The sequence below is a fragment of the Crinia signifera genome, chromosome 3 (assembly GCF_055691185.1).
Source record: "Crinia signifera chromosome 3, ASM5569118v1, whole genome shotgun sequence".
NCBI classification, from domain to species: Eukaryota; Metazoa; Chordata; class Amphibia; order Anura; family Myobatrachidae; genus Crinia; species Crinia signifera.
In genome coordinates, this window is record NC_139219.1 from 94,719,758 (window position 1) to 94,746,000 (window position 26,243).

General features: G+C 43.7%; 1 protein-coding gene across 2 annotated transcripts in view; it reads right to left on the reverse strand.

Moving 5' to 3' along the window:
• Positions 1-210: 210 nt before the first annotated feature.
• Positions 211-26,243, reverse strand: part of SLC22A2 (solute carrier family 22 member 2) — a 79,291-nt gene continuing 53,258 nt past the window's right edge. Inside the window, exons 1-2 of one of the 2 annotated variants that reach the window (XR_014471379.1) lie at positions 7,430-7,669; positions 229-344 (exon numbers count right to left, since the gene is read on the reverse strand). Coding sequence is in view for 1 of the 2 variants with exons in the window: in XM_083174655.1 (XP_083030781.1) it covers positions 290-344 (55 nt within the window). In the remaining variant the exon portion in view is untranslated. Of the gene's footprint in view, positions 345-7,429; positions 7,670-26,243 lie in introns of those variants that run through there. The other variant, XM_083174655.1, reaches the window with a different exon arrangement.

The following is a 26,243-nucleotide window of genomic DNA, read 5'->3' on the forward strand; positions in this document are numbered from 1 at the left end:
GCACCCCTAGCCAGAGGGTGGAGTGTTGCCATAAATACTATTTTCATTATTTTTGGGAGGGAAGAAAGCATACTCACACCCCCTTCCATTAGAACATGTCCCCATTACCTGCGCCCAACCGATCTCTCAGATCAGCGTCATTAATCATACATCAGAGTGTCACTTATCATTTAATTATTTCACTCAATTGCTTAGAAAAAAAACCTCCACAGTCTGATGTCATTTTGTACAGTAGCTCATTTTATTGCTTTGTATTCCAATCAGAAGTCCATGTGCAGCAATAATTTAGTCAGTCTGTAGTTTTTACCTCCAGGTATGTTATGTTTCTGCTGGGTTTGTCTTTTCTGCAACATAAAAGAAAACATAAAGTGAACATAAAGAAACCCATAGTAAGATATAAGCTAATCAGCTTTCAGTACACTGCTGGTATTTACCTAAACTCCATGCTAGACGGTCTGTTATACACAAACAATAAGTTCCCCCACTTCACACTACACAAACTTAGCAGTTTAACTTTATGAAACATTTGTTTCAATAAGTCAAAAAAATGTAATTAGCAGCCCTTTTATAAGAAATGACCCATTAATAAATAAGAGTGGTTGATGACTCCCCAGTAATTAGGTACCAAGGTATGTGCAGGAGGATATCATGGATCATGTGTAGGGGCAGGTTGGACTGTTTAACACTAATGTGTACTGCTGAAACAAATGTGTCATTTCCCATAGAATTAACCCTGACTAATGGCCTTATTCTAGTTCACTCTTTCTGACAATATCCTTCTTAGATGGAAAAAACCATGTGCACTGCAGGGGGCAGATTGCAGAGAGAATTAGATTTGGGTGAGTTATTTTGTTTCTGTGCAGGGTAAATACTGACTGCTTTATTTTTACACTGCAATATAAATCTCACTTTGAAGTAAAACCCCACCCAAATCTAACTCTCTCTGCACAAGTAGCATCTGCCCCACCTGCAGTGCACATGGTTTTGTCCATCTAAGAAGGATTTTGTCAGAAAGAGTGAACTAGAATAAGGCCCTAAGTGAGGTATTGTGAGTTTCAGACTGGTGCATGAAGGGCCCACCAAGATATACAATGGTAGGGGCTCATGCATAGTTGTGTGAACAGCCTCCAGATTGAGAGAGAGCTTCACTAACCATTACAGAATGCATGAGCCCCTTTCTAAATATATAATAAGTAAATATTGCTAGTACTACACACACACAATAGTGTACCAGATTAAGAGAGGATATATACACAAGCCTACTGCATCCTGCTTAAACGCAATGTGTACATACAAGAAACTGTATCCTGCTAAACAGGATCCTGTTCAGCTGTATCCTGCTAAACGCAATGCGTAGACGCAGCTATAGTCCTGTGCAGTATAATGTAACATATGTATGATATATAGTTCTGGACACCTGAGAGAGAGGTCCTCGTGTAGTTGGGCCCACCGAAGGTTCCCCTGTTCTGTGGATCATTCTGACTGTGAGTATTATTGTTGTTGTGCTCAGATTCTGACTGTCGGAATAGTCAAGTAAGCGGACAGCCAGATCTAAAAAGATTATGTGTTCTGAAAGGCAAGCTCCAGAACCCAGTGGGGGAGATTCACTAAGCTAGAAATGCAGTAAAAACCCGATAATCGGGTTTTTACCGCATTTTGGGATGCTGTAAGCATCCCCCGCCGGGTTACCGCGGCGGGGGGCATCGCTAGAAAAATCTGGCGATGCCCCATAGAAGCCAATGGGCTTCTACCGCAACCCTCCGCCGACCCACCGCCGCCCCGCACGGACCCCCGCCGCCCCGCATCGCCCCCTCACCTGTGTCTGGGCAGCACAGAGCTGTGCTGCCCGGACCTGTGACCTCCTCCCTGCACTGATCCTCTTCCGGGTGCAGGGAGGAGGAGAGCCCGGCGCAGCAGCAGCAGCGCTGGGTGTGGGAGGGGGGAGCCGCCGGGACCTGCTGGGACCTGCTGGGACCTGCTTAACGCAAGAGCTGTCCTTTGCTATAATTATCGCATATGTTACAACATATGCGATAATTATAATTGCGATGGGCGGCAAAGGGGGGCGGAGATTCTTAGAGAATCTCCCCCAGGGACTGTTGTGAGAATTCTGAGATTTCCTGAATGCCTAAGGGAGGGATGCTCTAACATCCTCGCGCCCTGTCCGCTGCACATCGCCGGCTAATGCAGACATAATAATCGCATATGCGATAATTATGGCAAAGTGCGGGACGTTGAGAAGCCCATAGGTTTCTATGTGGTATCGCCAGCGTTTACAGCGCAGTGAAAACCCGCCGTGTGGGTTTTGCTGCATATCAGAATGCGGTAAAAACCCAGATAACGGGGTTTTTACCGCATTCTGCTTTATGGAATCTCTACCTAAGAGAGTTCAAACCATTTCAGGGAATTGAGGTGTGGTCTGAAGTAAGACTGCCTGATTAGTGCTCTCTGCAGTAGGACCTGACTCCTGTTGGGGTTGGAAAAAAGATCTTCCTTCAGATCCCTATTTCTCTCTCTCTCTCTTAGCCTGATACCCCCTCTCTCATCCCCCTCTCTATCTCTATCCCTGATGCTCTCTCATCCACCTCTCTTTTCGGACCAGCTATACTAAGCTTGAAAAGTGATAAAATGGAGAGTGATAAACCAGCAGGCAATCAGCTCCTACCTGCCATGTTACAGGATGTGTTTGAAAAATGACAGGTAGGAGCTGATTGGCTGGTTGTTTATCACTTTTTGCAGCTTATTACATCCCACCCTTCATCCCTGAAACACTCTCTCTCTCTTTGCGTGACATCCCTCCTGTGCCTCTATCTCTCTGGAAGAGATGCACTAAAGGGAAAATGCAGTAAAAAAACGCATTATCTGGCTTTTTAGTGCATATCCCCATGCACTAAAACCTGATCGCTGGGTTTTCGCAATATCAGAATCAGCTTTATTTGGACTGGTATACTTGAGTATATTGAGTATACTGTACTAGGAATTAGAATTGGATTGCTGTGCAACAGCCAGGTACAAGGTAACAAGTAGTGTTATTTTTCAGCAGGAACTCAGATCCTGAACCTCTTATTAAATATGACATCATCATGTACTGGGTTCCGGAACCTGTTCTGGACCAAAATGTACTTTCCATAAAATATATTAAAGTCACCTGTACGTGCCTTTGTTTCTAAATACAATACATACATTCTCTCTCTCACTATATATATATATATATATATATATATATATATATATATATATATATATATATATATATATATATGCGCGTTCAGCCTGGCACTCCCAGAACTTTTAACAGCTGCTGTGGGTGCCTCCTGGCACAGTAGAATAGGTAGCAGTATAAATCATACAGCGGCACTCCACAGACGATTTTAAAGAGGTGCTTTATAGTGTCCAACGTTTCGGGGGATGGATACCACTTTGTACACCTTGATAAAGGGGTATCCATCCCCCGAAACGTTGGACACTATAAAGCACCTCTTTAAAAATCGTCTGTGGAGTGCCGCTGTATGATTTATACTGCTACCTATATATATATATATATATATATATATATATATATATATATATATATATATATATATATATATATATATATATATACACTATGTGGAAGAAAGTCATTGGACACCCTGGTTTAACTCTGAAATAATGGAATCTTCCTGAATGTGAATATGGACTCTTCCTACATGTATAAATGTAGAAGCAAGCGTCGTAGCAGATCATTTGCTGATAAAATGACGGACAGAAAACGCACTTGGTTATCATGGTCGAGCTGCGGCTCACAAGCCCCTGATCACAAAAACCAATACACGGCAGAGACTTTGTTGGTGTAAGGAGCAGAAAAACTGGACGGTGGAGCAATGGAAACAAGTCCTATGGAGCGATGAATCATACATACATTGACAATACAGATAGAGATAACACTTATGGATATGCAAGTGGGAGTGTAAAGGACAGCCCCGGGAAACTTCGGCAGCAGCCCCTGTAAAATAAAGCCTGCCAACCCGCAACCCTGCCTTACCCCACTGCTAACCCCTCTGCCCGCCGCCACTGGGACCCGCAGATCTACTTGTCTGTGGTCCCAGCTCTCCTCCTGGCTGGTTCCTGCTAATGAAAATGACCTTCACAAAATGGCTGCCCTAAACCGCAGACCATTTTTGAAGATGCTAGAGGAGGCCGCCACCTCTAGCATCTTGCCATACACCCCATGTCTCTCTCTCAATCCCTTACACCCGTGCTCTCTAACCCCCTTCTCTCACCCCCTCTCTCTATTCCTGACACTTTCGTTCCGATAGCCTATTTTACTCCCTATTTCTAATGGGGGCGGAACCTTCAGGGAAACATCTTATTTAAAGGCCAGCCACTGGCACTGCCATGGTCACAGAAGTGCTAGCACAATGAATGAAGTCTCACTGGACAAGGCTATTTCTCGGCAGCAGTGCAGTGTGAACAAGGGGCTCTACCTAGTGCCGTGTGTACAAGTTGCACTGTGGTGTAATGTGAATTGGTACTATTACTGTATGTTACTATGCCTCTTCCCCAATAAGCCACGTCCATAAATTGTTGATGATTGTCTTCAGCACACACTGTCCCTATTTTAAGTATGAGGGGGGCACCGATTCTCCAAAATGTCTAAATTATGGATAAATCCATAGTCAGTGCGTTATGTTGGTTTTATAATATATGTTAACATTTTAAGTCTATGTATCTTAACCCACTAGCTAGGGGGGCGGAATAAGGTCTAGGACAGGTAGGACTGATACCGCCTCCAGGCTGTCCTGCCCAAGGTGGCTGCATCCTCTGCACACCAGCCCTGTGCCCAATGCTGTGTGAAAGCAAGATAATAGGCCAGAGGTATGCTGCGTATAGCATAAAAGTCAAGATGCAGTGGGAGGCCTGAAGCAAAGACAAGACCACCATAGCCTTCATGTGATTGATTTTTGCGATTTTTAGGCAAAAAACGTCCAAAATCGCACGTTTTTCCAAAAATACGGGGGGACCCCTACGCTTTTTGTCCCCCGTATTTTTGGAACCAGGTCCAGCCCAATGAGCCCGGGGCTGGTTATGCTCAGGAGCGGGGGCCTCACGCCATTTTTTTTTTTATTAACTTTTACACATTTTTTAAGACAGGACCATGCACAGATCGTAATGATCTGTGAATAGTTCTGGCAAATTCGTCTGTCAGAACCTGGTCTGCATTTCTGCCGATTTTTAGTAACATTTCCCCATTTCTTTAAATATGCGATTTGTATACTTTACAATGCGAAAACATGCGAGTTCCGGCGATACTAAAAATCACACCTTCAGAATGTGCGATTTCGCAGCAAAATCCAATATGCATTAATGGGCCCGCTGGGACTTGTAGTCCACCTGTAAAAAGAATGTTAACATAAAACACACACACACAGAAATGTAGAACTTTATTACACACACACCTCACTTTTACACCAATATACTTACCAACCGAGGGTCCAGCACTGACTCCCTCCTCCAGAGCCAGCTCACCCCGCACTGAGAGCGGGGTGAGCCGGCTTCCTCCGGCGCTGATCACAGCTTCTATAGCACTGTCCCGGCACTATAGAGGCATTGATGCATCTCCATGAAGAGACGCATGTCAGTGCCGGGTGAGCTGGCTCTGGAGGAGGTAGTCAGTGCTGGTCCCTGGGTCGGTAAGTATATTGGTGTAAAATGGAGGTGTGTGTTTGTGTGTAATAAAGTTCTACTTTTCTGTGTGTGTGTATTTTATTTTAACATTCTTTTTACAGGTGGACTACAAGTCCCAGCGGGCCCATTAATGCCCTGCATGCTGGGACTTGTGGTTCGCCAAGTCCCAGCATGCGGGGGAGTAAAAATTGGAAAATGTGCCAGCGCTGGCTGAACCAATATGTAGACTAGACGGTTCTCAATTTAAAAAGACAATTTAATGCTTACATATAAAAAAATACATTGGACATACAAAGAATCCTAAAATCATATATAATGCTAATGAGCAATGAAGATATCACAGATGTGTTTATCATATAATGTAGCACTCCATATAGAATGGCTTGTTTTTAAATGATAGATGGTTATATGATGATGTATATTACCATCCGATGTTTTCTGACGATATTTGTGGACCAGAACAGAGTGATGATAGAGTCCCAAAGTTCCCTTATTGACGGTTCAAATACCTCCCTATTGGGCATCTTCTCCTTATGTGTTGGATATTAGGAATAATGCAGGTATCCCAAAAGATAGTTGTAATCCAAAGAAAACAGGAGAATTGTGGACGTCAGTGGGAGGTGGGACATCATTTGGTACAGGTGGATGGATAACCGGTCATTCAATAAGCTCAACGCGTTTCCCCAGATGTTCTCTGTCCGGCTTCCTCAGGTGCAAGTGTGGGCTGAGAGCCAGTGGCGTAACTTCTGTAAGGCAGCCCCAGCTGCCGCTTGGGGGAGCAAGCCACAGTGAGGTCTATGTGGGCGCCAGCACCCGCTGGACGCACTGACATGCTGCTGCCTGCCCTTGCCCCCTTGCTGAGCACCAGAGGCGAGTCAGCCGCAGCGCGGGTGCAGCCATGGCAGAGACGACAAATCCCCCCACTGATTCAATTGACTGTACACAGACCCGGCTATTGGTTACTGTGTACAGGATGGGCGGGTGGATGGGCATGCTGGGATGCTGCGGAGCCAAGGGAATTGGCAGTGTCTGCTGGTTTCTCTTCCTCTATCGTGCTTCAGGTTCTCAGTTATGCGTGTGACGTCATCACCTCACACTGGGGAAACATGCTGGAGAGGAGGGGGGGGGGGCAACACAAACTTTTTGGCAGGGGGGAGCAAAATTTATAGTTACACCACTGCTGACAGCTCAGAGCTCAGTGGGATAGTGCTCATGTTTGAGATGTAATAACAGGTTAAAACCGTATAATAATATATTAATAAGAGAACCATCTGATGATTACACTAATCTAGGAGGCAGTTAAGATTGTTGTCAAATTGTTTCTAACAAAATTGAATGTGTACAAGTTGCCAAATATATCTTTGGCCTCTGGGTCACATGACCCGGAAGTGGAATGAACATGACAGAACATATAGCATTTGGTAGAGACTAGTTCCCATGCAGTATAGGTTACAGGATGTGACGTTCAGTGAGGGCGGAAGTTGTTAGATGCCCTCACAATGTTTTTTCATTCATGTGTAATTCATGTAGGTGTCGGTTATTTTGTTTTATTTTTGCAGCATTGTACCCTCGCGGGCTCGCTACGCTCGCACGCTTCGGGCACGGTGGCTCGCTTCGCTCGCCACAGATTTATATCCCCCCTCCAGGTATACGTGGACCCAGGGCATGATGGGAAAATTACCAAAACTGCATGGGATCTAGACACTACCTATAGCATTTAAACAATCTGGAATGATACTCCATATGGATTTAAGGTATGTACCCCAATGCAGCTTCAGACAGGGGACCACGCTACCCACCGCCGATTGCCGGTATAGGCGGTTAGGGCGGCGAGATCCCCACGCGCGTCCTGTACTGTGTGTGCCGTGTTGCTAGGTTACGGCGTCCATATGACACGGAGCATGCCGCGTCAGAGGTGCCATCCGGCAACAGAGTGGACGTCCCCTTTGTGACCCGGGTTGTCAGGGAGACCACCCCAGAGTGTTGTCACGTGGACCTGATGCCCGTTGGCGCTCCCTGTGTTGCCAGGCAACGTGGGAAGCGTCCACTGTGACGTCTAGTACATCACCCGGCACACAATCCCCCGCATGGGATAAGAGGGGCACATTGAATTCATTAATTGTTCACAACATTTGTATTATACAATATAAGAGGGTTAAATACCAGTTTTTATGAAATGTTATCATTCAGCAAGGGTGTGGTAACATTATCAATAAAAATAAAAAATGATAAAAAAATATATTATAATAACATTGGTTTTGCTATTTTATCATCATTTAAAGAATATATATAAACCCAAATCTAAATGCGAATATATTGACAATAACAGTAGAGGAGTAATAATGACATGATATTTAAATTATCTAACCAGACTAATATATTAAAAACATATATTTTGATAGTTTGACATCTTTTTTATTAAATTAAAAATAATAATAAATATCCATAATTATATAATCAACTCGAATATATATAATGAAAAATCATACATAGCATAAAAAATACAAACTATAAAGAATATGCATAAACTTTCATTAGTAATCATAAAACAGAAAAAAATATATGAGTTCAGTTCTATTGTCTCATTTAATCCATCTGGACAAAGCGAACTAAATTTCAGAGTCCAGTAAACTTCTCTTTTACATAATAAATTGTATCTATCGCCCCCTCGTGGGGTAAACGCAATATGTTCAAGACCTATGATCTTTAAACATGTAGGGTCGGATGAATGTTTTAGTTTATAATGTCGAGAAACACTATATGTTGCATATAACCCTTTTGGATGTTTCTTCTATGCTCCATAAATCTGGTGCATAGTGTTCTCGTAGTTCTCCCAATATATGGCAGATTGCAACTACATTTCAATAGATAAATTATATAGGTAGAATCACAATTGATAAAACTTTTAAACAGAAAGGGGGGTTCCAAGGGTGATATAATTACAGGGGTATTGTTCTTAGGAATATAAGTGCATATGGTGCATTTGTTTTTACCGCATTAACCCCTTCACGACATTTGACGTATATATACGTCATGGCCGGGAAGTACTTCCCGACCGTTGACGTATATATACGTCATGGGTCCTCAAACTGCGGCCCTCCAGATGTTGTAAAACTACAAATCCCAGCATGCCTTGCCACAGTTTTAACACTCCCTTATAGCAAAACTGTGACAAGGCATGCTGGGATTTGTAGTTTCACAACATCTGGAGGGCCGCAGTTTGAGGACCCATGATATACGTCATGGCTTAAAACTGTCACTGCGTCTAGAGACGCAGTGACAGAGGGACGATGTCTGCTGTCCCTGACAGCAGACATGTCCGTGCATGTCCGTGCGATGCCGCCCCCCCGTCGGCGATCGCTGTGATTGGCTGTTCATTGTGAACAGCCATTCACAGCGTTTTCTGTGTCACCGGCGAATAACGTTCGCCGGTGACACGGGATCGGAGGTGATTGGTGCTGTAAAGTACAGCACCAATCACCGCGGGGTGTAAGGGTGACACTGGTGTCACCCCACCTCACCCCTCCCGCCCCCAAAGGCCGTGATTGGTTCGTCGGACCGACGGACCAATCACAGCCATGGAGGGGGGTTTAAACTAACGGTGACTGCACTGCAGACGCCATTCCGGTCTGGAATAGCGTGCAGTGCGGTCACCGTGCCCAGCTGCCGCCTATACTGACCAGAACCCATCCAAAATACTTACCTGATCATTGATATTGCTTATGCTTGTGACATCTTGTGACATCCTGTGACATCTTGTGCTGCTGCGATTTATTAGATAGAGAGAGAGTTAGAGAGAGAGAGATAGAGAGAGATAGAGAGAGATAGAGAGGCCTAGTGCTATATTTTGTGCTGCTGCAGTGTGATATAGCTATAGATAGAGAGATAGAGAGAGATAGAGAGAGATAGAGAGAGAGAGATAGAGAGAGAGATAGTGACAGATTGTGCTATATATTTTTTATATAACTGAAAGAGATAGAGAGAGATAGAGAGAGATAGAGAGGCCTAGTGCTATATTTTGTGCTGCTGCAGTGTGATAGAGCTATAGATAGATAGAGAGAGATAGAGAGAGATAGAGAGAGAGAGATAGAGAGATAGTGACAGATTGTGCTATATATTTTTTATATAACTGACTGCTGCCCCCCCTTTTGTGCTGATCAGTATAAATTAACTGATCAGCAACTTTTTGGGGGCGCAGTTTTTTTTTTATATATAGATATACCTGTCAGTGCTGCTGCTGCAGTGTCATAGAGTGATAGATAGTGAGAGATAGAGAGATAGAGAGAGATAGTGACAGAGAGTGATAGAGAGTGCTAAATTTTGTGTCTGCTGCCCCCGCCTTTTGTGCTGATCACTATATCTGAGGTGATCAGCAACTTTTTGGGGGTACAGAGTTTTTTTTTTTTATATATACCTGTCAGTACCAACAAAGGTTGTGCACCTGCTGCCCCTCACTGGTAATCAGTGTCGCATCACTGATCACCTTTTTTTATTTTTTGTGAGTGCTGTGGGGTCTTTTTTACATTTTTTTTTTTACACACACTGTGATTTTGTGTGTGTCCTGTGGCCACTGTGCGCTGATCAGTGACGTACATCACTGATCAGCTTTTTCGGCACAGGGTTGATCTATTTTTTTTTTTTTTTTGGATCAAATTCCTGTTGCCTTTGAGCGCTGTTCAGTGACGGACGTTACTGACCAACATCTGTGCTCAATTTTTGGCGCAGGACCTTTTTTTTTTTTTAACCCCTTCCATTTTTTTTTTTTTTTAACCCCTTCCATTTTTTTTTTTTAACCCCTTCCATTTTTTTTTTTTTTGTATTTTTTTTTTTCTGCACTACATACACACTACACACTACATACCCCCCGGGTTGAAATAAAGTTTGTACCCCCCCCTACACTATACACGTGTTGAAACATTTCACTACCAGTAACACAAAAATATAAATGGCATCCCAAATGTCATCCCAAATGTCGTCCCAGTCATCCAGGAGAATGTATTCGGTGGGGTATGCTTGCCTCTGACTCTGACACAGCCAGTGAGGCAAGCGGGGAATTTGAAGGATTTGTCTTAAGCTCCTCTTCCTCCTCTGATGATGAGGGACCCCCTCAAAGACGCCCCCGTAGAGCAGCTGAGACCCCCCCCCAATAATTGATCTCGTATGGACCCCACCACCAGACAATTTTGAGCCCCAGGTTCCTGAGTTTTTGGCCATCCCAGGAATCCAATTTGATTCAACAGGTCTCAGAGAAATTGACTTTTTCAAATTATTTTTCTCTGATGATTTTATAAATTTAATGGTGGACCAAACTAATTTATATGCCCAGCAGTTTATTGCTCAAAACCCCACGTCATCATTTGCTAGGTGGACCCCTGTAGATGCAGTAGAGATGATGACGTTTTGGGGTCTGGTGTTACATATGGGCATAGTAAAAAAGCCACAAATTAGGCAATATTGGAGTACAGATGTTCTGTACAGCACCCCATTTCACCGTATGGCCATGCCCCGGGCTCGTTTTGAGGCAATCCATAAATTTATACATTACACCGATAATGCACAGTGCCCACCCAGAGATGATCCCACCTTTGACAGGCTATTCAAAGTCAGGCCGGTCATTGATCATTTCAGTGCCAAATTTGCAGAGCTATACATCCCTGATAAATGTATTAGTATCGACGAGTCCCTTATACATTTTAAAGGAAGGGTTAAATTCCGCCAGTACCTTCCCAGTAAGAGGGCAAGGTATGGCATAAAAATGTATAAGCTGTGTGAAAGCACCACAGGGTACACCCACAAGTTTAGGGTATATGAAGGGAAGGATTCAAGAATTGAACCGCCAGAATGCCCCCCCTCCCTCGTAGGTGTTAGTGGAAAAATTGTCTGGGATTTAGTGCACCCCTTCCTGGATAAAGGTTATCACCTCTATGTGGATAACTTTTACACCAGCATCCCCCTGTTTAAGGCCCTTGGTTCAAGAGGTACAGCAGCTTGCGGTACTGTGCGCAAGAACCAAAGAGGCCTCCCCAAAACGCACATTGCCCAAGTACTAAGAAGGGGTGAAAGCAGGGGAATATGCACCGAAAATATGTTGTTGGTCAAATATAAGGACAAGAGGGATGTCCTTATACTGACAACAATTCATGGAGACAGTACCACCTCCATCCCTGTACGAGGTACCAGTACCCACACCTCAAAACCAAATTGTATCCTAGATTACAATAAGTACATGGGCGGAGTGGATCTTTCAGATCAGGTACTGAAGCCGTACAGTGCCCTGCGGAAAACAAATATCTGGTACAAGAAGCTGGCCGTGTATATCATCCAGATGGCACTGTATAACGCTTACGTGCTATTCCGTTCTACCGGCCAGAGGGGGACATTTATGCACTTTCAAGAGGAAGTCATAAAGGGCCTAGTATTTGGGAACCAGCAGGCAGAGGGCCCCAGTACTTCTAGTACTGGCCCCCGTATTGTACCAGGGCAGCATTTTCCCAACGAAATCCCCTCCACTGCAAGAAAGGGCAGGACACAAAAAAGGTGCAAAGTTTGCTATAAAAAGGGAATAAGAAAGGAAACTATTTTCCACTGTGAAACTTGCCCCGACAAACCCGGCCTATGTATGAAGGAGTGTTTCAAAATATACCACACATCTATGGATTATTAGGTTCATCATTTCACCGTGCTTCGGGGGTCTTGCTAATGCCATATAGCACCCACCATTCATTCCACCAGAATCTGAGCTGCAAAATCCAAAAATCACTCCTTCCCTTCTGAGTCCTGCCATGCACCCAACTGGTATTTTTTGGTCACATGTGAGGCATTGCCGTACTCGGGAGAAATTGGGGCACAGACTTTGGGGTGCTTTGTCTCCTTCATTCCTTGTGAAAATGAAAAATTTTGAGCCAGAACTGCATTTTTGTGTAAAAAAAAATGTAATTTTTCATTTTCACAGCCCAGTTGTACCACAATTGGTGAAACCCCTGGGGGTTTGAAATGTACACTATACCCCTAGATGAATTCCCTGAGGGGTGTACTTTGCAAAATGGGGTGACTTGTGGGGGGGTTCCACTGTATTGGTAATGCAACATAGCACCCACCATTCATTCCACCAAAATCTGTGCTCCAAAATCCAAAAATCACTCCTTCCCTTCTGAGTCCTGCCATGCGCCCAACTGGTATTTTTTGGTCACATGTGAGGCATTGCCGTACTCGGGAGAAATTGGGGCACAGATTTTGGGGTGCTTTTTCTCCTTCATACCTTCTGAAAATGAAAAATTTTGAGCCAGAACTGCATTTTTGTGTAAAAAAATGTAATTTTTCATTTTCACTGCCCACTTGTATCAAAATTGGTGAAACCCCTGGGGGTTTGAAATGTACACTATACCCCTAGATGAATTCCCTGAGGGGTGTACTTTGCAAAATGGGGTGACTTGTGGGGGGGTTCCACTGTATTGGTGCTTGGGGGGTCTTGCTAATGCGACATAGCACCCACCAAAATTCCACCAGAATCTGAGCTGCAAAATCCAAAAATCACTCCTTTCCTTCTGAGTCCTGCCATGCACCCAACTGGTATTTTTTGGTCACATGTGAGGCATTGCCGTACTCGGGAGAAATTGGGGCACAGATTTTGGGGTGCTTTTTCTCCTTCATACCTTCTGAAAATGAAAAATTTTGAGCCAGAACTGCATTTTTGTGTAAAAAAATGTAATTTTTCATTTTCACTGCCCACTTGTATCAAAATTGGTGAAACCCCTGGGGGTTTGAAATGTACACTATACCCCTAGATGAATTCCCTGAGGGGTGTACTTTGCAAAATGGGGTGACTTGTGGGGGGGTTCCACTGTATTGGTGCTTGGGGGGTCTTGCTAATGCGACATAGCACCCACCAAAATTCCACCAGAATCTGAGCTGCAAAATCCAAAAATCACTCCTTCCCTTCTGAGTCCTGCCATGCACCCAACTGGTATTTTTTGGTCACATGTGAGGCATTGCCGTACTCGGGAGAAATTGGGGCACAGATTTTGGGGTGCTTTTTCTCCTTCATACCTTCTGAAAATGAAAAATTTTGAGCCAGAACTGCATTTTTGTGTAAAAAAATGTAATTTTTCATTTTCACTGCCCACTTGTATCAAAATTGGTGAAACCCCTGGGGGTTTGAAATGTACACTATACCCCTAGATGAATTCCCTGAGGGGTGTACTTTGCAAAATGGGGTGACTTGTGGGGGGGTTCCACTGTATTGGTGCTTGGGGGGTCTTGCTAATGCAACATAGCACCCACCAAAATTCCACCAGAATCTGAGCTGCAAAATCCAAAAATCACTCCTTCCCTTCTGAGTCCTGCCATGCACCCAACTGGTATTTTTTGGTCACATGTGAGGCATTGCCGTACTCGGGAGAAATTGGGGCACAGATTTTGGGGTGCTTTTTCTCCTTCATACCTTCTGAAAATGAAAAATTTTGAGCCAGAACTGCATTTTTGTGTAAAAAAATGTAATTTTTCATTTTCACTGCCCACTTGTATCAAAATTGGTGAAACCCCTGGGGGTTTGAAATGTACACTATACCCCTAGATGAATTCCCTGAGGGGTGTACTTTGCAAAATGGGGTGACTTGTGGGGGGGTTCCACTGTATTGGTGCTTGGGGGGTCTTGCTAATGCAACATAGCACCCACCAAAATTCCACCAGAATCTGAGCTGCAAAATCCAAAAATCACTCCTTCCCTTCTGAGTCCTGCCATGCACCCAACTGGTATTTTTTGGTCACATGTGAGGCATTGCCGTACTCGGGAGAAATTGGGGCACAGATTTTGGGGTGCTTTTTCTCCTTCATACCTTCTGAAAATGAAAAATTTTGAGCCAGAACTGCATTTTTGTGTAAAAAAATGTAATTTTTCATTTTCACTGCCCACTTGTATCAAAATTGGTGAAACCCCTGGGGGTTTGAAATGTACACTATACCCCTAGATGAATTCCCTGAGGGGTGTACTTTGCAAAATGGGGTGACTTGTGGGGGGGTTCCACTGTATTGGTGCTTGGGGGGTCTTGCTAATGCAACATAGCACCCACCAAAATTCCACCAGAATCTGAGCTGCAAAATCCAAAAATCACTCCTTCCCTTCTGAGTCCTGCCATGCACCCAACTGGTATTTTTTGGTCACATGTGAGGCATTGCCGTACTCGGGAGAAATTGGGGCACAGATTTTGGGGTGCTTTTTCTCCTTCATTCCTTGTGAAAATGAAAAATCTTGAGCCAGAAGTGCATGTTTGTGTAAAAAAATGTAATTTTTCATTTTCACAGCCCAGTTGTACCAAAATTGGTGAAACCCCTGGGGGTTTGAAATGTACACTATACCCCTAGATGAATTCCCTGAGGGGTGTACTTTGCTAAATGGGGTGACTTGTGGGGGGGTTCCACTGTATTGGTGCAACATAGCACCCACCATTCATTCCACCAAAATCTGTGCTGCAAAATCCCAAAAACACTCCTTCCCTTCTGAGTCCTGCCATGCACCCAACTGGTATTTTTTGGTCACATGTGAGGCATTGCCGTACTCGGGAGAAATTGGGGCACAGATTTTGGGGTGCTTTTTCTCCTTCATACCTTGTGAAAATGAAAAATTTTGAGCCAGAACTGCATGTTTGTGTAAAAAAATGTAATTTTCCATTTTCACATCCCAGTTGTACCAAAATTGGTGAAACCCCTGGGGGTTTGAAATGTACACTATACCCCTAGATGAATTCCCTGAGGGGTGTAGATTGCAAAATGGGGTGACTTGTGGGGGAGGTTCCTAACTTTTAGCACTTATGGTGCCTAGAAACCTACATGGTGCCTAAAAAAAAATCTCATAAAAAGGAGGCTCCAAAATCAAGTAGGTGCTCCTTCTATTATGAAGCCTGTGGTTTGGTCAACGTGCACACTAGGGCCACATATAGGATATTTTTGAAAACAAAAGAATTGGGGGAATCAATTTTTAGTCACATTTCTCTAGTAAAATCTACTGTATTCGTTAGAAAAATGTATTAAAATTGAAACTCTGCAAAAAAAAAGAAATTTTGAAATTTCACCTACACTTTGTTTTAATTCCTGTGAAACACCTAAAGGGTTAACAAACTTCCAAAATGCTGTTTTGAATACTGTGAGGGGTGCAGTTTTTGAAATGGCATCATTTATGGGGGTGTCTCACATACAAGTCCCTCAAAGTCACATCAGAACTGAACTGATCCCTAAAAAAATCAGTGTTTGAAATTTTCTTGAAAATTTGAGAATTTGCTATTCATATTGTAAGCCTCCTAGTGTCCAAAAAAATTAAAAGGAAGTTGAAATAATGATGGAAACATAAAGTAGACATATGGTCTATGTTAGTTATTAACTATTTTGAGTGGTATGATTATTTGTCTCACAAGCAGAAAATTTAACATTTTGCAAATTGCTAAATTTTCCATTTTTTCACGATATTTTGGTATTTTTCACAAAAAAACACAGACTGTATCGACCCAAATTTACCACTAACTTGAAGTACAATATGTCACGAGAAAACAATCTCAAAATCACTGGGATAAGTAAAAGCAAAAAAAAGTTATCCCCACTTAAGTGAGACATGTCAGATTTGAAAAAAAGGGCTCTGTCATGAAGGCACAAACTGGCTCTGTCATGAAGGGGTTAATAAAACCCTTTGGGTCTGTTAGGAAGCCAGGATAAATGATCATCTGGTTTTTTTTTTATTTTGCTCCGGCCTGTTCTTCCGTAGATGACTGGGTGCTAGTATAGTCTTAAGTGTTTTATTCTTTTTATATATAACTACAGGTTGTTTAGGGATGATATCCGATAGAATTTTATCTTATAATACTCTATAGTTACGTTGTACTATATTTTTATGTCATTTGCATGACTATTAAATTTGCTTATAAAGGCAATCTCTTTATCTCCCTGGTTTGTCTCTTTTCTTTTATGTTTGGGACTTTGGGGTTTTAGTAAATTTTCTCTTTCCATTTCTAAGACCTCGGAGAACGCTCCTTGTATCAGACTCCCAGGATATTCTCTATCGCGGAAAGATTTAGACATGGCTTGAGCTTGTGTGATAAATGTTTCCGTATCCGTGCAGTTGCGACGGAGACGCATGAATTGTCCCTTGGGAATGTTTGTTTTCCAAGGGGTATATGCAAACTTCTATAATGAATATAGGAGTTGGTGTTAACAGGTTTTATATAATTTGAAGAAATAATTCTGTCTCCCCTAATCTCGAATGTTATGTCCAGAAAGTCAACAGAGGCTTTGCTATAGGTGTGAGTGAAGGATAAATCATATGGGTTAAAATGAAGTGACTGAACAAAATTAGAAGCCGAAGTAATGTCCCCATCCCAAATAATAATCAAATCATCAATGTAATGGCCATAGAAGACCAGGCTCGCCCCCCAGTCGCTCCCCCACACATGGGTGTGGGTGCAAACCTGGTCCCCATGGCCGTCCCCATTATCTGTAAATAAAAATTACCATGAAAAGTGAAATAGTTGTGAGTGAGGATAAATGAAATACTGTCCAAAATAAAATCCCTATGCTCCGATCCTAATAGATCATCCATCATGAGTCTTCTTCGTACAACATCACATCCTAACTGATGATGTATGTGTGTGTATAAAGCATTGACATCTAAAGTGATGAAAGCGTAATTGTCTTTCCACACAATATTTTGTAATTTCGTCAACAAATCTGTTGTATCTTTTATATACGATTTAAGGGTCGGAACATAGGGCTGCAGAATAAAATCAACATAATGTGAAAGATTGGCAGTAATAGAATTAATACCGGAAACTATGGGTCACCCAGGAGGTGCAGAAAGACATTTGTGTACTTTGGGAAGAAAATAAAATGTAGGGTGAAGTGGTAGAAGAAACCTATGTTCTTTCTTGGACGTAACCCCTGAGAGAAGGGCATTATTTAACAATGTTTTGAGTTCACATAAGAATTCTTTAGTTGGATCTTTATCTAATATTGTATAAAATATCTTGTCTGTATGATTCCGTTAAATAATAATGTCTATTTAGAATAACAACCCCCCCCCCCTTTTATTGGCTTCTTTGATAATGTGGGGGAGGCCTGCTGGCACTTGTAGTTCACCTGTATAAAGCAATGTTATCAATGATTGTTTTAACCCTATCAGGCCGGCGTCCAAAGTCCAGGGACAGTGGTGACAGCACCGGGCTTCAACCCTGGACGTGTGAAGCCTGGGGGGTACCCCTTTATTGGGGGGGTCCCCACTCCCCCAGGTACCCCGTCCAAGGCTGACCAGACACGGTGCTCATGGTATGTAAAAAGTGTCCCCCGGCTGTGGCATGACACCGCGGGCTGTTGGAGCCTGGTGCTGGTTTCAAAATACGGGGGACCCCCAGATTTTTTGCCCCCCCCCCCCCCGTATTTTTGAACCAGCACCGGTCCAAGAGTCCGGGGCTAGTTCCAGAAATACGGGGGACCCCTACGCTTTTTGTCCCCTGTATTTTTAGAACCAGTTCCGGCTCAGTGAGCCAGGGGCTGGTTATGCTCAGGAGGGGGGACCCCTCCCATTATTTTTCTTTTTTTTAACACAAATCCGCACATTTCTTAAAATTTTTATTTTCATGCCTAAAATCGCACATTTTCATGACTAAAAATCGTCCATTATCGCACTTTTTTGCCTGAACACGCAGCTCATTAAATATGCGATTTTACAGCAAAAAATGTGATTTCAAAAAGTGCGATAATGGGCAATTTTTAAAAGTGTTTAAAACTCTCATCCCATTAAATGTCACCTGATATATAGTAAACATATACTTTATTTAATCCCTAATTAAATTATACTTAATTGCACCAAGGGCTACACTTATGCCACACATACAGTGTGCAATGATAAAACACTCCAAAACTCGTGGATCCTGCCGTGTCCATGTGCAACTGCAATTGTGAGTTATCTGCTGGCGGGGATAGACACAGTTATTTCCTATTAAACTCCACCGAAAATGAAGCCCAAGTTCAAAAATCATAGTAAACATATACTTTATTTTATCCTGGGTGATGCCCTAATTAAATTATACTTAATTGCACCAAGGGCTACACTTATGCCACACAAACAGTGCAATGATAAATTTATAAATGTGTCATGTCCCTTCCAAGGTCCTATTGGGGTTATTCAGACTCGATCACTTTTGTGCAATCAGATAGCTGCTATCCCGCCCGTGAGTGTAAGCCCGCCCCTGCAAGCGTGCGAAAAATATGACCGTTTGTCGCACAGCTGCAAATCCATTTTCAACTCAGTCACCATCTAATGATTTCTCCACTGTGTGCAGTCTGTGCGTAACCCTGACCCTTCCACAACTCTGCAACAGACACAGGGGGGATGCCCTAACAACCGCTGCCCCAAATTGCCGGCAGTTGCCACCTACTGCATTGTTAATAATCGCATATGTACTAACATGAGCTGTCCTTTGCGAAGCAGCTCTGGTGCCCGACATCCAGGTCTGAGACCCGGGAGTCCCTCTGCAGAGTGATGGGCTGGCAGGGGGGAAAGCTGGGAGGGATCCTTGACAGATCCCTCAAACACAGCGCCAGAGAGAAGCCCATAGAGTAACACCAGTTTTTATTGGTGTTACTTTATATTGCGATAACCTGAAGATCGGATTTTAGTGCATGGGGAAATGCGGTAAAAACCCAAATAACTTCTCCACCACAGGCTGATCAAGGCTGAAGCTGACGTTACTCATACTCCCTGAAAATTCCACCTACAAACGGCGCTATGTGCCGTCGCGCACGTGCACCAGCCGCATCCGCATTCATTCAATAATCAGTCACCATGCAAATTTATCAACACAAAAAAAAATAATTGAGATACCTTGCGCTGCTGGATATATAATTTGCTGAGTCTATCCGCCGAATAAAATATAAAAAAAGATTTTTTTACAAATATAAGTAAATACATGTACACATAAGACAAACACAAACTAGACTTCCGGTTCCGGCAGCCGAATGAGAGGAGGCTGATCACTGCAGCTCCGCTCTCAGCGCCGGCCCAGACACCGTTTACACGGCAATTAAGCCGCACAGACGCCGCCACATACCCTCTACTCCCCCCCGGATAACTCCGACCGCCTATACCCGCAACCCGCCGCGATGCCCGCCACTAAAAGCCGCGCTCAGCGCGAGGAGGAAAAAAAAACAAGGGAATCCAAGATGGCGCCAGCCACATTAGACGGAGTGCCCGGACCCTCACTGCTCCCTGTGGACATCCCTGCATACAGAGACCACTCCAGTCCTGATGCGGATACCCCTGCAGACCCCATCCTGGCTGAATCATCACAAGGAGACTTACAGGTACCCCCTGCACCATCACACCTAGGCTCCTATGGGGACATAGTGCAGGCAATCAGGGCTGCTATAGGCCCTTTACTCAAAGAACAGACTGCAGACATAAAGCAGCAGATAGCACAACTGAGCCAGAGAACCCTGATAATGGAGCACAGGGTGGGTGAGAATTTTATGGCAATAGAAGAAATACGAAAGGAATCTCACAGACACACCAAGGAGCTGCACCAAGTTCACAACAAGCTCCAGGACCTGGAAAACAGGTCCAGAAGAAATAATCTTAGAATTATTGGGCTTCCTGAGGCAGTCAAGGGACAATGTTTATACGATTTCATTAAAATCACTCTCCCCACAATACTGCACATCCAAGACCGATGTGCAGATATGGTCCTGGAGAGAGCACACAGATTGGGCCCACAGCGACAGCAGGAGGGAGCGAGACCAAGGGCTGTGATCTTCAAGCTGCTGAACTACCTGCACAAAGGGCCTTATTTTGGTTCATTCTTTCTGACAAAATCCTTCTTAGATGGACAAAACCATGTGCACTGCAGGGGGGGCAGATGTAACATGTGCAGAGAGAATTAGATTTGGGTGAGTAATTTTGTTTCTGTGCAGGGAAAATACTGACTGCTTTATTTTCACACCGCAATATAGATCTCACTTTGAAGTAAAACCCCACCCAAATCTAATTATCTCTGCACATGTTACATCTGCCCCACCTGCAGTGCACATGGTTTTGCCCATCTAAGAAGGATTTTGTCAGAAAGAATGAATCAAAATAAGGCCCAAAGAGCTGATATGGAGTGCCTCCCGCAGACACAGGAATATTGACTGGGAATATTGGGAGGGAAACAAAATCCTCCTATTTCAAGACTTCTCAGCTGAAGTGGCCAAGGCCAGAAAGGATTTTTCCCCTTTGTGCACCAGACTAATCAAACTTGAGAGGAAGTTTGCTCTCGTATACCCAGCCAAGCTCCGCATCTTTACAGGATCCTCATACAAAGAATTCTCTACCCCCTCGGATGCAGAACAGTACCTTGAGGAAGAATCTCACGCTCACTCATCCCCACGCTCCATGTCCGAATGCGACTGAATTGATAACTGTGACCTTAACCGAAGAACTCACGCATTTCCACCTGAGAATGATCCTCACAAACCACCCCTCCACTTACTATCCCGGAGTGTGAACAACACCGAACTCATGCCGAGAGACTGACCACACCGAATGAAAACAACAGGGTGACCTACGTTGAACTCCCCCGCACAAGCCAATTCAATTATACCCCAAGAAAACCCCAGGCCCTCGCCAAAGATGTCTCATACTTGCTTTCCCCCATTCCCCCCCTACTCCCTGATGCCCTAGCATCCACACCCAGTGATCAGTGAAGGAGGAGCCGTCTCATCCAACCCACCTACCTCCCCACATCAACCCCCCAAGACCTTCATCTGGAAACCGATTCCTCTGAAAGGGGTACAGGGAACCACCCCTTAATCCCAGCAACCCCCCCCCAGCCACCCTCCCTTTTTGAAATGTCAGTGAAAGTAGCATCTTGGAATGTAGGTGGGATTAACTCCCCCTGCAAACGCAAGAAGATTTTGTTGTATTTGAATAAATTGCATATTGATATAGCATGTATCCAAGAAACCCATCTAACAGCCTCAGAAACTCGCAAGCTGTCTATCCTAGGATGGACGGTACAAGCAGCTGCCCCCTACACCTCCAAAGCAAGAGGCCTGGTGATTTTAGCTAAAAACTCAGTCCCAGTTAAAGCAGATAATGTGACAGCCGACCCAGAGGGCCGCTTCCTACTGTGTCATCTGACGATTTCTGACAAGACCTATGTATGTGTAAATATCTATGCCCCAAATACATACTCGAAAGTGTTCCTGGACAAACTTATATCACTGATCTCTCCCCATCTCCACCTCCCGATCCTACTGTGCGGTGACTTCAACCTACTAGCACATCCCGCATTAGATAGACAAAGACAGCCAAAAATCAAAAGACGCCAACCTAAATTCGGTGTATTGGCCCTAGCATCAAAACTCCAACTCCTAGACATCTGGCGCACACTTCATCCCACTGACTCCGAATTCACCTGCTTATCTGCTGCCACGGGAGGTCTCTCCCGAATTGATTATATACTAACCTCATCTACCCTCCTCCCCAAAATTGAAGAAACTAAAATAGAACCCATCACACTTTCGGACCACGCAGTCACGTGGATAAAAATAACCCTCACAACTGAACCATCTACGTTTATATCGTGGAGATGCCCCACCTCCCTGTCCTCCTCCTTATCATTGAGGGAGAAGGTACTGAAGGCGTGGGACAACTATCATAAAGATAATGCAGAAACCCTTCTTACCAACCCAATATTATACTGGCAAGCCTCTAAAGCAGTCCTCAGAGGGGCCATAATATCCTTCTCCACACACCAAAAACGAAGATTAACTGCAGATTACATCACAGCTCAAAATAATCTCACAAAGGATTATCAAACATACAAGTCCCACCCCTCCCCACAAACTCGCATCACCTACAATACAACTAGGGCCCACTTTGACAAACTACTTGCCAAACTAGAAGCTCGCTACACATTTAAAAAAGAATACAAATTCCACAAGTTTGGCAATAAGTCGAGCAGACTCCTATCCAATCTACTCCAAGGCCAACGACCCCCTGCCACAATCCACCCCCTTCTCAAACCTAACGGCACCCGCACTACCACTAACCGCCAAATAGCCGAGGTCCTAAACAACTTCTATTCCTCTCTCTACTCACTCCCAAGCTCAAACGACTCCCACAAATGCCAATTTTGGGAAAATATCTCCCTGCCCCAACTAAATGACTCAACAAAAGCCACCATAATCTCAGATATAACACTGGAAGAGGTGACAAAGGCCATCTCCCACCTAAAATCAGGAAAACACCAGGTCCAGACGGCTTCACTGCCGACTATTATAAGCTCCTCCTACCCCACATAGCACCTTGCATGACATCTATGTTTAACGCTATACTCCACTCTAATACAGCCCCCAAATTCTTTAACGCAGCTAACATTCGAGTCCTTCCCAAGCCAGGCAGGAACCCATCTGACCCTGCCTCATACAGACCCATATCATTACTAAACCTAGACTATAAAATACTTACTAAAATTCTTTCAGACAGATTAAAGATGGTGGTACCAGATCTAGTTCATCCTGACCAGACGGGTTTTGTGGCAGGGAGACACCCGATGACAAACATAAGAAAAGTCCTAACGGTGATCACCCAGAACCAGGGGACCATGTCGGGGGCCCCAAAAGCCATTCTGTCACTCGATGCGGAGAAGGCCTTCGACATGGTCCACTGGGATCACTTGTACAACACTCTAAATAAATTTGGCTTCCTGGATGCGTTTGTATCCTGGCTACAGACCCTTTATGAAGATTCGTCTTCAAGAATTATCTGCAATGGCAATATTTCAGAACCCTTTAAAGTCCTCAGAGGCACGAGACAGGGTTGTCCCATGTCACCACTTCTATTTGCTCTAGCCCTAGAACCACTGGCCGTGGCTCTCCGCACATCCCCTCACTATACAGGCATCACAGTAGGACAAACCGACATACGAGTGTCACTTTTTGCAGACGACATGCTACTCTTCTTGTCAAATCCCCAACACTCCATCCCCACAACCTTAAAACTTATTACACAATTCGGAGCCTTCTCAGGGTATAAGATAAATATAGGGAAATCAGAACTCCTGATCATATCAGGACAACCCCCAATATTTTCAAACAACCCGGAACTTGACTCGATTCGACTACAACCCTCACACATTAAATACTTAGGCATTCAAATTCCAAATAAAATAGAAAACCTGTACCAATTAATGTTTTCACCGGCACTAGTAAAAATCACCAACTCACTGGAAGGTTGGAAGGACCTCCCCTTATCATTGCTGGGACGCACAGAGGTAGTCAAATCAGTATTATTCCCTAAACTCACCTATATCATGCAGCTCCTCCCTATTTGCATCTCCAAAGCAGACACTATCCGCATCACCAAGAAATGTAGCGCATTCATATGGCACTCAAAAAAAACGAGAATATCCATGCAGAAACTACAGCAACCAAAACATCTCGAAGGTCTGGGATTCCCAAACCTTTCCCTATATTCAAAAGCGCTATTAAACAGATATGCCTTAGACTGGCTCCTAGACCTAGATCATTACACGATCCCAGATCTAGACAAAACTATTCTAGCCCCCTTCTCCCCATCGGCCCTGTTACACTCCCCCAAAAAACTTATACCCGACACAATATATACACATATCTTCTTCAGAGACACATACGAAGCATGGCACTATCTATGTAAAATAGAGAAAAAAAACCCACTCAACTCCCCATGGCTGACAATTTGGGGCAATCAAATGTTTACCCCAGCTGTGAGGTCTGCTGCGTTCAACCGCATCAAAGCAAAAGGACTCAGTCTCACCTCACAGGTATACGACCCAGGGGGAAAGATTTATTCCTTCTCCCAACTTCGGGAGATTCACGGATTGCCTCACAATTCTCTCTTCCCAATCATGCAACTCACACATTACGTGAAATCCCTACCAAATAACACTTTCACTCAATCCCCGCTGGACCCACTCCAAAAGATCATATCTAAATTCAAATTAAAAAAATTCAAAACTAAGCTGATCTATGCAGAATTACTCGCCCCCCACACGGAATCTCTCTGGTCCCAAATCACACTCAAATGGAACCGAGACCTCCCTGACATGTTAGACCGGGATTCTCTGTTCAAGTATCACGGAATCATAATGAGCACGTTGAAGTCCTCCACATTACAGGAAACTCACCTTAAGACACTAAACAGAGCTTATATCTCTCAGGGACAAAGAAGTCACTATGTGGAAGACGAGACAGGAAGATGCCCCAAATGCACTGCCAACTCGGCTACCCTCTTCCACAATATGTGGACCTGTGGGCACACCAAAAAATTCTGGAACAAAGTCATAAACTATATCAAGACCCACTTCGACATCACCCCCCTATTACACCCCATCCCATTACTGTTTGCTAATTTTGATGTTTGGCGTATAACTGGACCCCAAACACGTCACATACCCTTTCTTATCATCCTAGTCACAGCAGCGAAGAAGCTACTTCTCAAAAACTGGATATCCCCCAAGATACCCTCCTTGAAAAATCTACTACTGATGCTGACCAAGATGATGCACTTTGATAAATTTGATTCCTCCCTCCCCTCCAACACCATAACAGGCTTCACCAAAAGATGGGAGCACTTTGAAAATATCACAGCGACATCCCCCCCCCATAACATAACAGAACACAACTCACCACGCCTCCTGGAAACGACTGAATAAAAATTGAAACTCAATATGAAAAAATTGTATTTGAGCAATTTTGAACCACTGTATAAATCTTACTAGGCAGATAGCAAATGCTGGCAATTGCTAACGCTTTTCCACAAAACCAGCGTGCACATCCAGGTTATCCCCCCCCCCCCCCCCCATCTCTCTCTCATCTCCCCTATCTGTCCCATCTCTTTCTCGACTTCTTCCCCCTATTTGTGTTTACAGTAATTTAAGGTATTGTTTAATTGAATGATTGTGGAATTCCAGCTCTGTTCACGGAGCAGACAAACACCCCGTGAGGATACCAGCGGTACCCCCTCCGGGAATTACTCTCAAAGTCATTACAGATGTTACGTATTATATGTCATTGCTAAGCTATTGCATTTCGAAGTTCCACCGAATAATTATTTCTCTTCTTTGTTCTGTAAAATTTGAAAATCAAATAAAATATGTTTGAAAAAAAAAAAAAAGACAAACACAAACTAAGAAAAATATAATTCGGTCAATTTAAAATAGCATTTAGTATAAGGGTCTCCTAGTCCCTTATACTATGTATTCGTGCACCATAAATATAGCAGTATAGATACTTAGCATTAGGGAGGACCACACATGCAGGGGTTAATAAGCCGATATTGCAAGAGAAGCCAATCCTTTTAGCATGTAGGCAAACATGCAGATAGTATTAGTTGGCACAGTCTGTTAGCACAGTCAGTAATATTAGTTGTAGGTTTATACCCTTGCAAGATGGAAATAGGGAGCGTGCAGACTGGTCTTTGCTCACCTAAATATAAGCGGTGTCCAATCCCTGTAAAAAGGTTAGTCATCTCAGTAGCTGTTTCCGTTGCTGCAGATAAAAGCCTTTAGTTTGCAGGCACG